This window comes from Chlorocebus sabaeus, chromosome 16, assembly GCF_047675955.1.
Source record: "Chlorocebus sabaeus isolate Y175 chromosome 16, mChlSab1.0.hap1, whole genome shotgun sequence".
In the NCBI taxonomy this organism is placed as follows: domain Eukaryota; kingdom Metazoa; phylum Chordata; class Mammalia; order Primates; family Cercopithecidae; genus Chlorocebus; species Chlorocebus sabaeus.
In genome coordinates, this window is record NC_132919.1 from 57,859,576 (window position 1) to 57,873,045 (window position 13,470).

At 36.1% G+C, this 13,470-nt stretch overlaps 1 protein-coding gene across 2 annotated transcripts in view; it reads left to right on the plus strand.

Annotated features, from left to right (window-relative positions):
* The window catches only part of ABCA8 (ATP binding cassette subfamily A member 8), a 79,219-nt gene that overhangs the window by 26,253 nt on the left and 39,496 nt on the right, over positions 1–13,470 (plus strand). For both annotated transcript variants that reach the window (XM_008011982.3, XM_008011983.3), the window contains exons 10-16: positions 700–868; positions 3,312–3,370; positions 4,128–4,238; positions 5,472–5,647; positions 6,703–6,822; positions 7,065–7,203; positions 7,805–7,895. In XM_008011982.3, the coding sequence (XP_008010173.2) occupies positions 700–868; positions 3,312–3,370; positions 4,128–4,238; positions 5,472–5,647; positions 6,703–6,822; positions 7,065–7,203; positions 7,805–7,895 (865 nt within the window). The remainder of the gene's footprint in view (positions 1–699; positions 869–3,311; positions 3,371–4,127; positions 4,239–5,471; positions 5,648–6,702; positions 6,823–7,064; positions 7,204–7,804; positions 7,896–13,470) is intronic.

Here is a 13,470-nt window from a genome sequence, read left to right on the forward strand (position 1 = left end):
ATAATGTTTCCTAATATGAAGAAAAACAGAAGTGATGATAGAATACTAATAACAGCTGGATTCGTTTCCAGCAAGATGTTTATGAGTAATATGTCTTTAAAGCAGATCATAAATTTGCTTAAGAGAAAAATTATGTTTTGGGGATGAAATAAAGCAGAAATACAAAATAGCTTTAAAAGTATTCACTTTAAGTTTCAATTAATTATTTTATCGTGTTCTTTTTCTTTCTTACAAATGTGTCATTTACTTTTTTTAAATCCTATTCTATCTTCTCTTGGTTTTTGTTTTGTTTTGTTTTGTTTTTTTAAGGTATCCAATAGTCTTTCTCAATTTCTTCTTTCTTTGCCTATGTAATGACACCTGGTCTTCCAGACAGAATTCAGCATGCCTGCATATCTTACATTAACAATTCAATCTGTCTTTCTTGAGGTTAAGAAATTCTAAAACATTTTTTTAAATTCCTTTTGAAATATTTAAAAATCACATTTTCATTGCTTCCTATAGGATCTATTATAATAGAGACATCTGGTAATTTTTTTTTTTTTCCTTATGAAGCTACATGTGTCAAAACGTGCATTACCTGGTGTTGACCGTATGTTCAGGTTTAGCGACAAAGGGGCTGCATTGCCATGTATCATTACTGTGACTCTCTCTCCCTAACGTGGTGATTGAACCAATATTTGTCTTCTGGCCATGTAGATGAATATGGACATCGACGTTCACCTTTGTTTTTCCTGAAGTCCTCATTTTGGTCTCAAACACAAAAGGCTGATCATATGGCCCTTGAAGATGAAATGGATGCCGATCCCTCATCTCACGACTCTTTTGAACCAGTGCCTCCAGAATTCCATGGGAAAGAAGCCATTAGGTAATAAGGCCACAGGTGGAGAACAGGGCAAAAAAGGCAGGAAGCTAAGAGTTAGCACCTGAGGCAAGCAGTTTTCCCTTTTGTGCTCTGTAGACAGTTCCCACCTGTCCTCACCTACGCTGCTTCTATCACTTTCCACCTCGAGTTCAAAGAAAGATCCCTTTACCAACCCCTTACAGCCTAACATTGTTGACATTCACACTAAATAAAAGCTTAAATTTTACCAGCTAAGATAATTCAGCAAAACCCTTGCTTGGATTCAGTCTTTTATTTGTTTCTCTTCATCCTCAGCCTCCCTCGTTGCTTTACTAGGTCTCAGTCATTCATTCTTTGTCCTCACCTCATCTGTCTCCTTTTTCTCTCCTTTTTTTTTTTTTTTTTTTTTTTTTTTGAGAAGGAGTTTCGCTCTTGTTGTCCAGGCTGGAGTGCAATGACACGATCTTAGCTCACCACAACCTCTGCCTCCTGGGTTCAAGCAATTCTCCTGCCTCAGCCTCCCAAGTAGCTAGGATTATAGGCATGCATCACCATGCCCAGCTAGTTTTGTATTTTTAGTAGAGATGGGGTTTCTCCGTTTTGGTCAGGCTGGTCTCAAACACCCGACCTCAGGTGATCTGCCTGCCTCGGCCTCACAAAGTGCTGGGATTACAGGCATGAGCCACCGTGCCTGGCCTTTTTTCTCCACTTTTTGAACTTCTCATTTTTCTTCTATTTTTTGTCCTTTAAAAGAAGATGAAAGAGTAAGAAAGAAGGACAAAGAAAAGGCCTAGAGGTAGATACAAAGGGAATTCAGGAAGAGGCGCCCTTCAGAGTTAAGCTTATCTCATTCTGTGTGACAATAAAATGTCCATTTTGTTTGGTGCTGGTGACTTTTATTTCTAGATATGAGAAAATAGGAAGAAAATCCTTAAGATCCCTGACTATCCAAGTCATACTCATCGCAATGACCAGCCTGTGCCAGCCCCCTGTGAAATGTCTCAGATTATCCCAGGTTGCTGAACTTCTAAAGAGGCTATTTCATTTTGTTATTTTAGCTTGTTCCATATTTATCTTCCATATTTTCGTTTGTTCCATAACTAAGCTAGGTTTAGTCTAGCAGAGCAGCTCAGAGCAAAACAGTGGCTTTCTTCGATGTGTTTGTATGTTTCTTTTTGTTCCTCTTTGATCTCTTTAACACCTTGCCCAATTATAGGTGCTATGGAATGATGGTAAAATGGAATTAAAAATAAGAATATCTAATTAAAAGCTTTGGCCAGGACTGGTGGCTCTTATCTGTAATCCCAACACTTTGGGAGGCTGAGGCGGATGGATCACTTCAGCTCAGGAGTTTGAGACCAGCTTGGGCAACATGGCAAAACCCGGTCTCCACTAAAAACACAAAAATTAGCCAAGCATGGTGGTGCACACCAGTAATCCCAGCTACTTGGGAGGCTAAGGCCCAAGAATCACTTGAGCCCAGGAGGCAGAGGTTGCAGTGAGCCGATATTGTGCCACTGCACTCCAGCCTGGATGATAGAGCAAGACCCTCCCTCAAAAAAATAAAAAAAAAATCTAATTAAACAGCTTTATATTAATAGAGACTGAATATTTTATGAATAGTAGATGATAAAATAAGAAACATAAATTTGATTTGGCTTATGGATTATACACTTACCTGGTCAAATAAAACCATGCAGATTTAAGGGCCTCGGATTCCAGACCTATAATAGTACCCAGCATAAGTTAATTTCATTCCTTTATTTCATTCCTTTCTATAGCCATCATCACCATGTAACCAATGTCATCTTACATGCACTGTACATGCAAGATGAAATATTTCATTTACCTTCCAACACAGTCCTAAAGCCCTGCAAATTTTCAGGTTGTGAAACCTGAAACTTCATGACCTGGAATAAATACGTTGGTTAAGGTAACAAAGCCCTAGGTGGTTGTAATGGGATAAGCTTAGGTGGGCAGTACTGTGAACCTCATGCTCTTGCTATTATGATACATTGATTGTCTTTCTTACTGTAGCTCTTAATGAACCCTTGGAGACCTTGAATCAGGATAGCCAAAGATCTTTCCAACCTGTGCCAGTGGTTCACAGGAGCCTTTGGGTACCTGATGTCCATGTCATCTCTTGGTCTAGCTTCCTTAGCTTTGCAACTTAGAGGTGATCCTGTTCTCCAATACTAATATTAGCTTATACCCCAATCTATGGAACCTTTGCTTATAGGTCCCAAGCACAGTTAAATTCTTATAACTCCTCATGCGATGCCAATGTGCAAACAGGGTTGGCAAGCAGTATTCTAGCTGATTCTATCATACAACTATGACTGCGTGAGAGTGAAGACCTAGATCTTCATGTACCCTGAAGATAAGATTCATCCAATCCTGTCTACCAAACTGGAAATTACAAACTGTAGGAAACTGTCACTTTGAAATATCTTTTCTTTTTTTTCAGAATCAGAAATGTTACAAAAGAATATAAAGGAAAACCTGATAAAATAGAAGCCTTGAAAGGTAAACAAAAAAAAAAAAAGAGAGAGAGAGAGAGAGAAAATATTTATTGTATTAATATTGATTTCCTGATTTTAATTCAGTTTCACTTTCAGTGAGTAATCAGTGGCGGTATTTCAGGCTTGAAAAAGAGTTATTTGAACTACATAATATTTTTTTTCTAACATATTGCTTCTACTTTATAAAAGTTAGAAAAAAATGAATATGTTTTAGATACAGATGTATTTAGAATCAATACTGGGTAATATTGAGGTAGTCTAAGGATATTCTGGGTTTTTTTTTTTTTTTCCTACAAACTCAAGTTTGTCTTCTGTAATCCAAAAGCTATTGGTAGATACCGTATGTTTTTCTTTTGTGTGAAAATGTCACTTACCTCAAAGGAATTTTAGTCATGTAATAATTTACCATTCATCTATTCTTCCATTTAATAAATACTAACATTGACCTACCATATGCAGGAAATGTCAATGAACCTATTATATAGACATGTTTCATTCATTTAAACTAAGTCATTTCAAAATTTCAAAAGAAGCTATTTTGAGAAATAAGTTTATAGAGGGAACTTTTAATGTTTTATTTTGAATTTAACAACTCACTATATTTATATATAGAAAAGACAACCATTCAAGGAAATAAATAATGATTCACTGGCTCCATATAGAATTTTGTCTGTGGTTTTAATTGTTTTTCTTCCTTTTTCTCCACCTCTTTTTTTCATCCCTTTATCTTATCTTTCTTTCCTTTCCTTTTTTCTTCCTAGATCTGGTATTTGACATTTACGAAGGCCAAATCACTGCAATACTTGGTCACAGTGGAGCTGGAAAGTCAACACTGCTAAACATTCTTAGTGGGTTGTCTACTCCCACCAAAGGTACAAACTAGTTTGTTTTCAAAGTCAACTGACAAATAAATCAGCTGTTAATATAAAGTTCTTTCAAGTGTTAATCACAAACACACCTATCTAGGAAAAAACTGAATTTCATTTAATAGTAATATTCTACAGAAGTATGTAATATTTAATTGGTATACTGCATATGGAATCTGAGTACTTCATAATAATTATTTTCATGGTCATTAGTTACCATTTGGCATTCCAGCTTGTATCTTTCAGCTCTTTTCTCTTTTCTTTTTTTCTTTTAGCAATAAGGTTTTTAAAAAATTTTTTTTAATTTTTATTTTAGGTTTGGGGGTGCATGTGAAGTTTTGTTACATAGATAAACACATGTCATGGGGGTTTGTTACACATATTATTACATGAACCAGATATTAAGCCCAGTACCCAATAGTTATCTTTTCTGCTCCTCTCCCTCCTTCAACCCTCCCTCATTAAGTAAACCCCAGTGTCTGTTATTTGCTTTTTTGTGTTCATAAGTTCTTATCATTTAGCTTCCTCTTATAAGTGAGAACATATAGTATTTCATTTTCTGTTCCTGCATTAGTTTGCTAAAGATGATAGCCTCCAGCTCCACCCAAGTTCCCGCAAAAGATATGATCTCGTTCTTTTTTATAGCTGCATAATATTCCATGGTATATACGTACCCCCATTTTCTTTATCTAGCCTGTCTTTGATAGACATTTAAGTTGATTTCATGTCTTATTGCTCCCCATGATTCTGTGGGTTGACTGGGCAGTTTTTCTATTCTGGACCAAAGTGACTGGGGCTGGATGATTTACCATGGCCTCACTCACATATCTGGGACTTCTGTTAGGATGGTTGTGTGTCTCTTCCCACATGGAAATACATCTTCCAGAAGGCCCACTAGGATTCTTCACCCAATGATCCACATGATCCCAGCAGCAAGCAAAGACAAATCACTAGGTAGAAGCTCTTCATCAGACTCTGCTTGTATCACATTTGCTAGCATCCTACGGGGTATACAGGCAAAGCTAAATGTGAGGGGTAGACAAAGAGACTACACCTTGATGGGAAAAGCTGCAGATGGAAACAGTTTTTCAGTATACTATGCAACTAAAGTAGAAGTTTCTAATGCCTGAATTGTATAAACTATGAAGATAAAGTCATACATACAACATTTAATTATCAGTGATTTTATTAAGAAATATCTTAAGCCTTATCTTGATATTCACTTTTCCTTTGTTACAGGTTCAGTAACCATCTATAACAATAAGCTTTCAGAAGTGGCTGACCTAGAAAATCTCAGCAAGCTGACTGGAGTTTGCCCACAATCCAATGTGCAATTTGACTTCCTCACTGTGAGAGAAAACCTCAGACTCTTTGCTAAAATAAAAGGGATTCTGCCACAAGAAGTGGATAAAGAGGTACATAAATAGCTGGGCACAGTGGCTCATGCCTGTAATCCCAGCACTTTGGGAGGCCGAGGCTGATGGATCACGAGATCAGGAGATCAAGACCATCCTGGCTAACACGGTGAAACCCCGTCTCTACTAAAAATACAAAAAGATTAGCCGGGCATGGTGGTGGGTGCCTGTAGTCCCAGATAGTCAGGAGGCAGAGGCAGGAGAAAGGCGTGAACCCGGGAGGCGGAGCTTGCAGTGAGCGGAGATTGAGCCACTGCACTCCTGCCTGGGTGACAGAGTGAGACGCCATCTCAAAAAAAAAAAAAAAAAGAGGTACATAAATGTGTTAGAGTTAATGTGTTGGTCAAAATGAGATTATTAAAACCTGTTTGCACTGTGTTTTAATTTTAAATTATTTGTGTGCAAATCGTTGTACAATTGTTGGACAAGAAAATCCAATTTAAACAATAGCTAACATTGCATACAATTTACAATGTGCCAAGCATATCCTTAACTTTTAATCTAATAAATCATTTATTCTTCATAGCAACCCTATAAGATAGGTGCTATTATTATCCCTATCTTATACATGTGGTTCAAGAGAGCAAGTAGCTTGACCAACTTACTAGTTAATGTGCGTGACATTCAAACCCGGGAAGTTTGGCTCCAGTCTTTGTGCTTTTTTTTTTTGAGACAGAGTTTTGTTCTTGTCGCCCAGGCTGGAGTGCAGTGACCCTATATCGGCTCACTGTAACTTGTGCCTCCCAGGTACAAGCGATTCTCCTGCCTCAGCCTCCTGAATAGCTGGGATTACAGGCACGCACCACCATGCTTGGCTAATTTTTGTATTTTTAGTAGAGACGAGGTTTCACCATGTTGGCCAGGCTGGTATCGAACTCCTCACCTCGTGATCTGCCCACCTCGGCCTCCCAAAGTGCTGAGACTACAGGCGTGAGCCACTGCACCTGGCCCAGTGTTTGTGCTTTTAACCATTTACACTTTACAGCCTTATATTTATACATTTTTTAAAAAGGAATAAATTTTGGTGTATGACATAAATACTGTCTTTTGGTTAGATACAGAGAGTTTTGCTGGAATTGGAAATGAAAAATATTCAGGATGTTCTTGCTCAAAACTTAAGTGGTGGACGGAAAAGAAAGCTAACCTTTGGGATTGCCATTTTAGGAGAGCCTCAGGTGAGTCACTCTGAATTTGCAGGTGAATTCAAATTTTAAAAAATAGGAACTTTTGGTAATCGTTCAAATATTTTATTTGCAAAGAACATGTACTATAAAATATTCATAATAGAACATTAAATAGAGTATCTAAATCCTAACCATAATATTCTGTTAAATATAATCAATATGGTTTTTGCGTTGTTTTCTGGAAGAACTTCACCTTTGTGGAAACCCGCTTTACATACTTTCCTCGTTTATAGATTTTCCTGTTGGATGAACCAACTGCTGGATTGGATCCCTTTTCAAGACATCAAGTATGGAACCTTCTGAAAGAACGCAAAACAGACCGCGTGATCCTCTTCAGTACCCAGTTCATGGATGAGGCTGACATCCTGGCAGGTAATCACTGGTTTCTGTTAAGTACCCTGAGGAGGACTTTTAAGAGATCTCAAAAATATGGATTGTTCTCTGAACAGTTATATTTTGTAATTCGGCAATCTAGCTGTATCTGGTAAATTGAACGGCTGGTGGTAATTTGACCTGGACACAAAGCCTCTTGCAACCATTTCAGTGTATCTTGTAGAATTTTGTATAATTTGGTCACATAGAAGCATGATCTGCCAGGAAACTCGTTTATTGAAAACTAAGTGAAGTTTAGATTCTAAGAGATCAATCCTTTTACTCAGAATTGAGGGAAATCCACTTGAAATATTCAAATGATTTTTAATGTTTCATCTGTTAAAACATATAATGGGATAATTTTCTACATTAGCACATATATCCACAAAATTTAACCTCCCTGATGGGATGGATTGCAAAACACGGTATGTAAACGAGATTAAAATGTATCTATTTCATTGAGTCGTTATCAAGCCCTGCGTTTAAAACCACAGAAGCTCCTGAATTAAAGTTTGATTATATAGATGATTACCTGTCTTTTCTTGGAAATGAATGGGCCACTTTTTAACAAACTTTCTTCTTTGCTCTTCTTCTTTTTCAGACAGGAAAGTATTTCTCTCCCAAGGGAAGCTAAAGTGTGCGGGTTCTTCTTTGTTTCTAAAGAAAAAATGGGGGATTGGATATCACTTAAGGTAAGGCCACTTAAGAAGGCTGGGAGTAAATGAGAACTGGTCTAGTGTAAGGCATGATGCTTGAAGCAAAACATTACAACACATAAGAAAAACTTTTATTATTATACACAGGTGTTTGTATAAACATATATACGTATGTGTGTCTACTTAGTTAGTATGTATATGTAAGAGATATTGATCTGGAGGGTTTCGATACTGAGAATATAACAACAAAAATTTAGATAAATATGATTTAAAAATCTATGTCTGCAACACAGTTTTTATCAATGGAGGTATATATTAAGGGCACCTTTTCAACTGACGCACTTGTATTTTACACCTTCTTCATCTCTCACCCAGGGTGTTAATATATTCTTATGTCGGCTACTTGCTTCCACTCCTCCTAGATCTTCCTCTTTCTTGTTCTTCTCCTCCTGTCCATCCTCTTCATTTTATTATCTTTATTTTGAATAGCAGCATATTCTAGCTGTAATTTATCGAGTGACTCAGATATGATAACATTATTTTACTTAAATCTTCTATTTTTAACTTTTAATTTTATGGGTACATAGTAGGTGTATCTATTTATGGGGTACATGAGCTATTTTGATACAGGCATACAGTCCATAATAATAACATCCAGATAAATGGGGTATTCATCACCTCAAGCATTAATCATTTCTTTGTGTTATAAACATTCCAGTTATACTCTTTTGGTTATTTTAATATATGTTGACTGTATCCAACAATATATTGCACATATTAATATAGTCTGTGTAGTCGTATTAATATATTATACATGTAATATAATCTGTGAAGAATGTCACAGTAATATAATTATATTCACATGTAATATAATCTGTGAAGAATGTGCTATCAAATACTAGATCTCATTCTACTAACAATATTATCGTACCCATTAACCCCACTACCCTTCCCAGCCTCTGGTAACCATCCTTCTACTCTATCTCCATGAAATCAATTGTTTTAATTTTTAGCTCTCGCAAACGAATGAGAACATATAAAGTTTGTCTTTCTGTGCCTAGTTTATTTCACTTAATATAATGATCTCCATTCCATCCATGTTGTTGCAAATGACAGAATCTCATTCTTTTTATGGCTGAATAGTACTCCATTGTGTGTATGTAACACATTTTCTTTACCCAACCATCTGTTGATGGACACTTAGGTTGCTTCCAAGTCTTGGCGCTTGTGAATGGTGCATCAATAAACATGAGAGTGCAGATATTTCTTTGACATACTGATTTCCTTTCTTTGGGGTATATACCTAATAGTGGGATTGCTGGATCGTGTGGTAACTCTATTTTTAGATTTTTGAGGAACTTCCAAACGTTGTCTATAGTGGCTGTACTAATTTACATTCCCATCAGCAGAGTACAATGATTCCCTTTTTTCCACATCCTTGCCAGCATTTGTTATTGCCTCTCTTCTGGATAAAAGCCATTCTAACTGGGATAAGATGATATCTCACTGTAGTTTTGATTTGCATTTCTCTGATGATCAGTGGTGTTGAGGGCTTTTTCATATGCCTGTTTGTCATTTGTATGTCTTCTTTTGAGAACTATCTATTCAGATATTTTGTCCATTTTGAATTGGATTATCAGATTTTTTCCTATTAAGTTGTTTGAGCTCTTTATATAGTCTGATTATTAATCACTTGTTAGATGGATAGTTTGAAAATATTTTCTCCTACTCTATGAGTTGTCTCTTTACTTGACTGACTGTTTGCTTTGTCGTGCAGAAGCTTTTTAACTTGATGTAATTTCATTTGTCCATTTTAGCTTTGGTCACCTCTGCTTGTGGGGCAGAGAAATCTTTATCCAGATCAATGCCCTGGGAAGTTTCCCCAATGTTTTCTTGTAGTAGTTTCCTAGGTTGAGGACTTATAAGTAAGTCTTTAATCCATTTGGATTTGATATCTGTAAACAGTGAGAGACAGGAGTCTAGTTTTATTCTTCTGCATATGGATATCCAGTTTTCTTAGCACCATTTATTGAAGAGACTTTCCCCAATGTATGTTCCTGCTCCTTTGTTGAAAATGAGTTTACTGTAGATGTATGGATTTATTTCTGCATACTCTATTCTGTTCCATTGGTCTATGTGTGTGTTTTTATGCCAGTACCATGCTGTTTTGGTTATTATAACTCTGTAGTATAATTTGAAGTCTGATGATGTGATTCCTTCAGTTTTGTTATTTTTGCTGAGAATGGCTTTGTCTATTCTGGGCCTTTTGTGGTTCCATTAAATAGTAGTTTGTTTTTTATTCTGTGAAGAATGTCATTGGTATTTTGATAGAGATTATGTTGAATAAGTAGATTGCTTTGGGTAGTATGAACATTATAACAATATTGATTCTTACAACCCATGAGTATAGAATATCTTTCTTTTTTTGTGTCCTCTTCAATTTCTTCCATCAATGTTTTATGGTTTTCACTATAGAGATCTTTTACTTCTTTGGTTAAGTTTATCACTAGATATCTTATTTTATTTGTAACTATTGTCAATGGGATTAATTTCTTGATTTCTTTTTCAGTTAGCTCGCTGTTAGCATATAGAAATGCTATTGATTTTCGTATATTGATTTTGTAACCTGCAATTTTACTGACTTTGTTTATCAGTTCTAATAGCTTTTTGATACAGTTTTTAGGATTTTTCAAATATAAGATCATATCATTTGCCTACAAGGATGATTTGATTTCTTCCTTTCCATTTTGGATGCCCTTTTTTTCTGCCTCTTGTCTGATTGCCACAGCTAGGACTTCCAGTACTATGTTGAATAACAATGGTGAAAGTGGGCATAATTGTTGTGTTCCAGATTTTAGAGAAAAGGCTTTCCCCCAATGAGTATGATACTATCTGTACATTTGCCATATATGGCTTTTATTTTGTTGAGACATGTTCCTTCTACACCCAGCTTTTTGAGGGTTTTATCATGAAGAGATGTTGAATTTTATTAATTGCTTTTTCAGCATCAGTTGAAGTGATCATATCTTTTTTGCCCTTTATTCTGTTGATATGATGTATCACATTGATTTCCATACACTGAACCATCCTTGAATCTCTGGGATAAATCCAACCATGACCAAGATGAATGATCTTTTTAATGTGTTGTTGAATTCAGTTTGCTAGTATTTTGATGAGGATTTTCACATCAATATTCCAGTGATATTGGCCTGTAGTTTTCTTTTTTTGATGTGTCTTTGGTGATCAGGGCAATACTGGCCTCATAGAATGAGTTTCAAAGTATCCCCTCCTCCCCTATTTTTCAGAATAATTTTGAGTAGGATTGGTATTAGTTATTCTTTAACTATTTGGTAGAATTCAGCAGTGAAGCTATTAGGTTCCTCGCTTTTCTCTGCTGGAAGACTTTTTATTATGGCTTTAATCTTGTTAGTCGTTATTGGTATGTTCAGGTTTTGGATTTCTTCATGGTTCAATCTTGGTAGATTGTACATGTCTAGGAATTTGTCCATTTCTCCTAGGTTTTCTAATTTAATGACATACAGTTGCTCATAGTAGCCACTAATGATCATTCGAATTTCTGTAGCATCAATTGTTATTTCTCCTATTTATCTCTGATTTTATTTATTTTTGTCTTTGCTCTTTTTTTTTTTTTTTTAGTCTGGCTAAAAGTTAGTCCATTTTGTTTAACTTTTCAAACTTTTCAACTTTTTGTATTGTTTATTTCATTTCAATTTTATTTATTTCTGCTCTGATGTTTACTATTTCTTTTATTCTGTGACTTTTGGATTTGGTTTGCTCTTGCTTCTCTAGTTCTTTAAGAAATGTCGTTAGGTTGTTCATTTGAAGTTTTTCTGTCTTCTTGATATAAGCACTTGTTGCTATAAATTCTCCATTTAGTAATGCTTCCACTGTATTCCATTGGTTTTGGCATGTTGTGTTTCCATTTTCATGTGTTTCAATAAATTTTTCAATTTCCTTCTTAATTTCTTCCTTGACCCACTGGTCATTCTAACACATATTATTTAATTTCCATGTGTTTGTATAGTTTCCAAAGTTCCTCTTGTATTGCTTTCTAGTTTTATTCTATTGTGGTCAGAGAAGCTATTTGGTATAATTTCAATTTGAAAAACAAAATTAAGTCTTGTTTTGTGGCTAGCACATCGTCTATCCTTGAGAATGATCCATGTGCTAAGGAGAAGACTGTGTATTCCACAGCCATTGGATAAAATGTTCTATAATTATTTATTAGGTCCATTTGGTCTATAGTGCACATTAAGTCCAATGTTTTTGATTTTCAGTCTGGATCATCTGTCCAGTGCTGAAAGTAGTGTGTTGAAGTCTCCAGCTATTATTGTATTGGGTCTCTCTGTCTTTAGCCTTAATCACATTTGCATTACATATCTGGGTGCTCCAATTTTGGTTGCATATATATTTACAACTGTTATATCTTCTTGCTGAATTGACCCTTTTATCATTATGTAGTGACATTCTTTTTCTCTTTTTATGGTTTTGGTCTTGAACTCCACTTTGTCTGACATAAAGATATCTATTTCTGCTCTTTTTTGTTTTCTATTTGCAGGGAATGTTCTCTGTTATTATCCCTTGAATAAACTTTCTATCCTTATCTCTTTCTCTATCTCCTCCTTAAGGCCAATGACTCTTATACTTGCCCTCTGGAGGCTATTTGTTAGATCTTGTAGGCATGCTTCATTCTTTTTTAATTCTTTTGTCTTTTGTCTCTTCTGAGGATTTTCAAATAGCCTGTCTTCAAGCTCATTGATTCTTCTGCTTGATCAATTCTGCTATTGAAAGACTTTGATACATTCTTCAGTATGTCAATTGATACTTTAGCTCCAGAATTTCTGCTTGATTTTTAGACATTATTTCAATCTCTTTGTTAAATTTATCTGATAGGATTCTGAGTCCCTTCTCTGTGTTATCTTAAATTTATTTGAACTTCCTCAAAACTACTATTTTGAATTATCTGTCTGAAAAGTCACGTATCTTTGTCACTCTGGTATTGGTCCCTGGTACCTTATTTAGTCATTTGGTGAGGTCATGTTTTTTTGGATAGTCTTGATGCTTGTGGATGTTCATCAGTGTCTGAGCATTGAGGAGTTAGGTATTTATTTTAGTCTTCACAGTCTGGGCTTGTTTGTACCCATCTTTCTTGGGAAGGCTTTCCAAGTATTCAAAGGGAATAGAACGTTATGGTCTAAGTCTTTGGTCATTGCAGCTGTATCAGCACTACGGGGCACCCTCAAACCCAGTAACATTGTGATTCTTGCAGACTCTTAGAGGTACCACTTTGGTGTTCTTGGAGAATTTTTTGGATTACCAGGCAGAGACTTTTGTTCTCTTCCCTTAACTTTCTCCAAATGGAGTGTGTGCGTGTGTGTGCATGTGTGTGTGTGTGTGTATTGAGTTGTCTGGAGCTGGCAGAGGGTGACACAAGCACCCCTGTGACCACCACCACTAGGATTATGCTGGGTCAGATCTAAAGCCAATACAGCACTGGGTCTTTCCCAAGGCCCGCAGTGACCACTGCCTGGCTACCGGCAGTGTTCACTCTAAGCCCAAGGGCCCTTCAGGCAGCAGGTGGCAAATACAG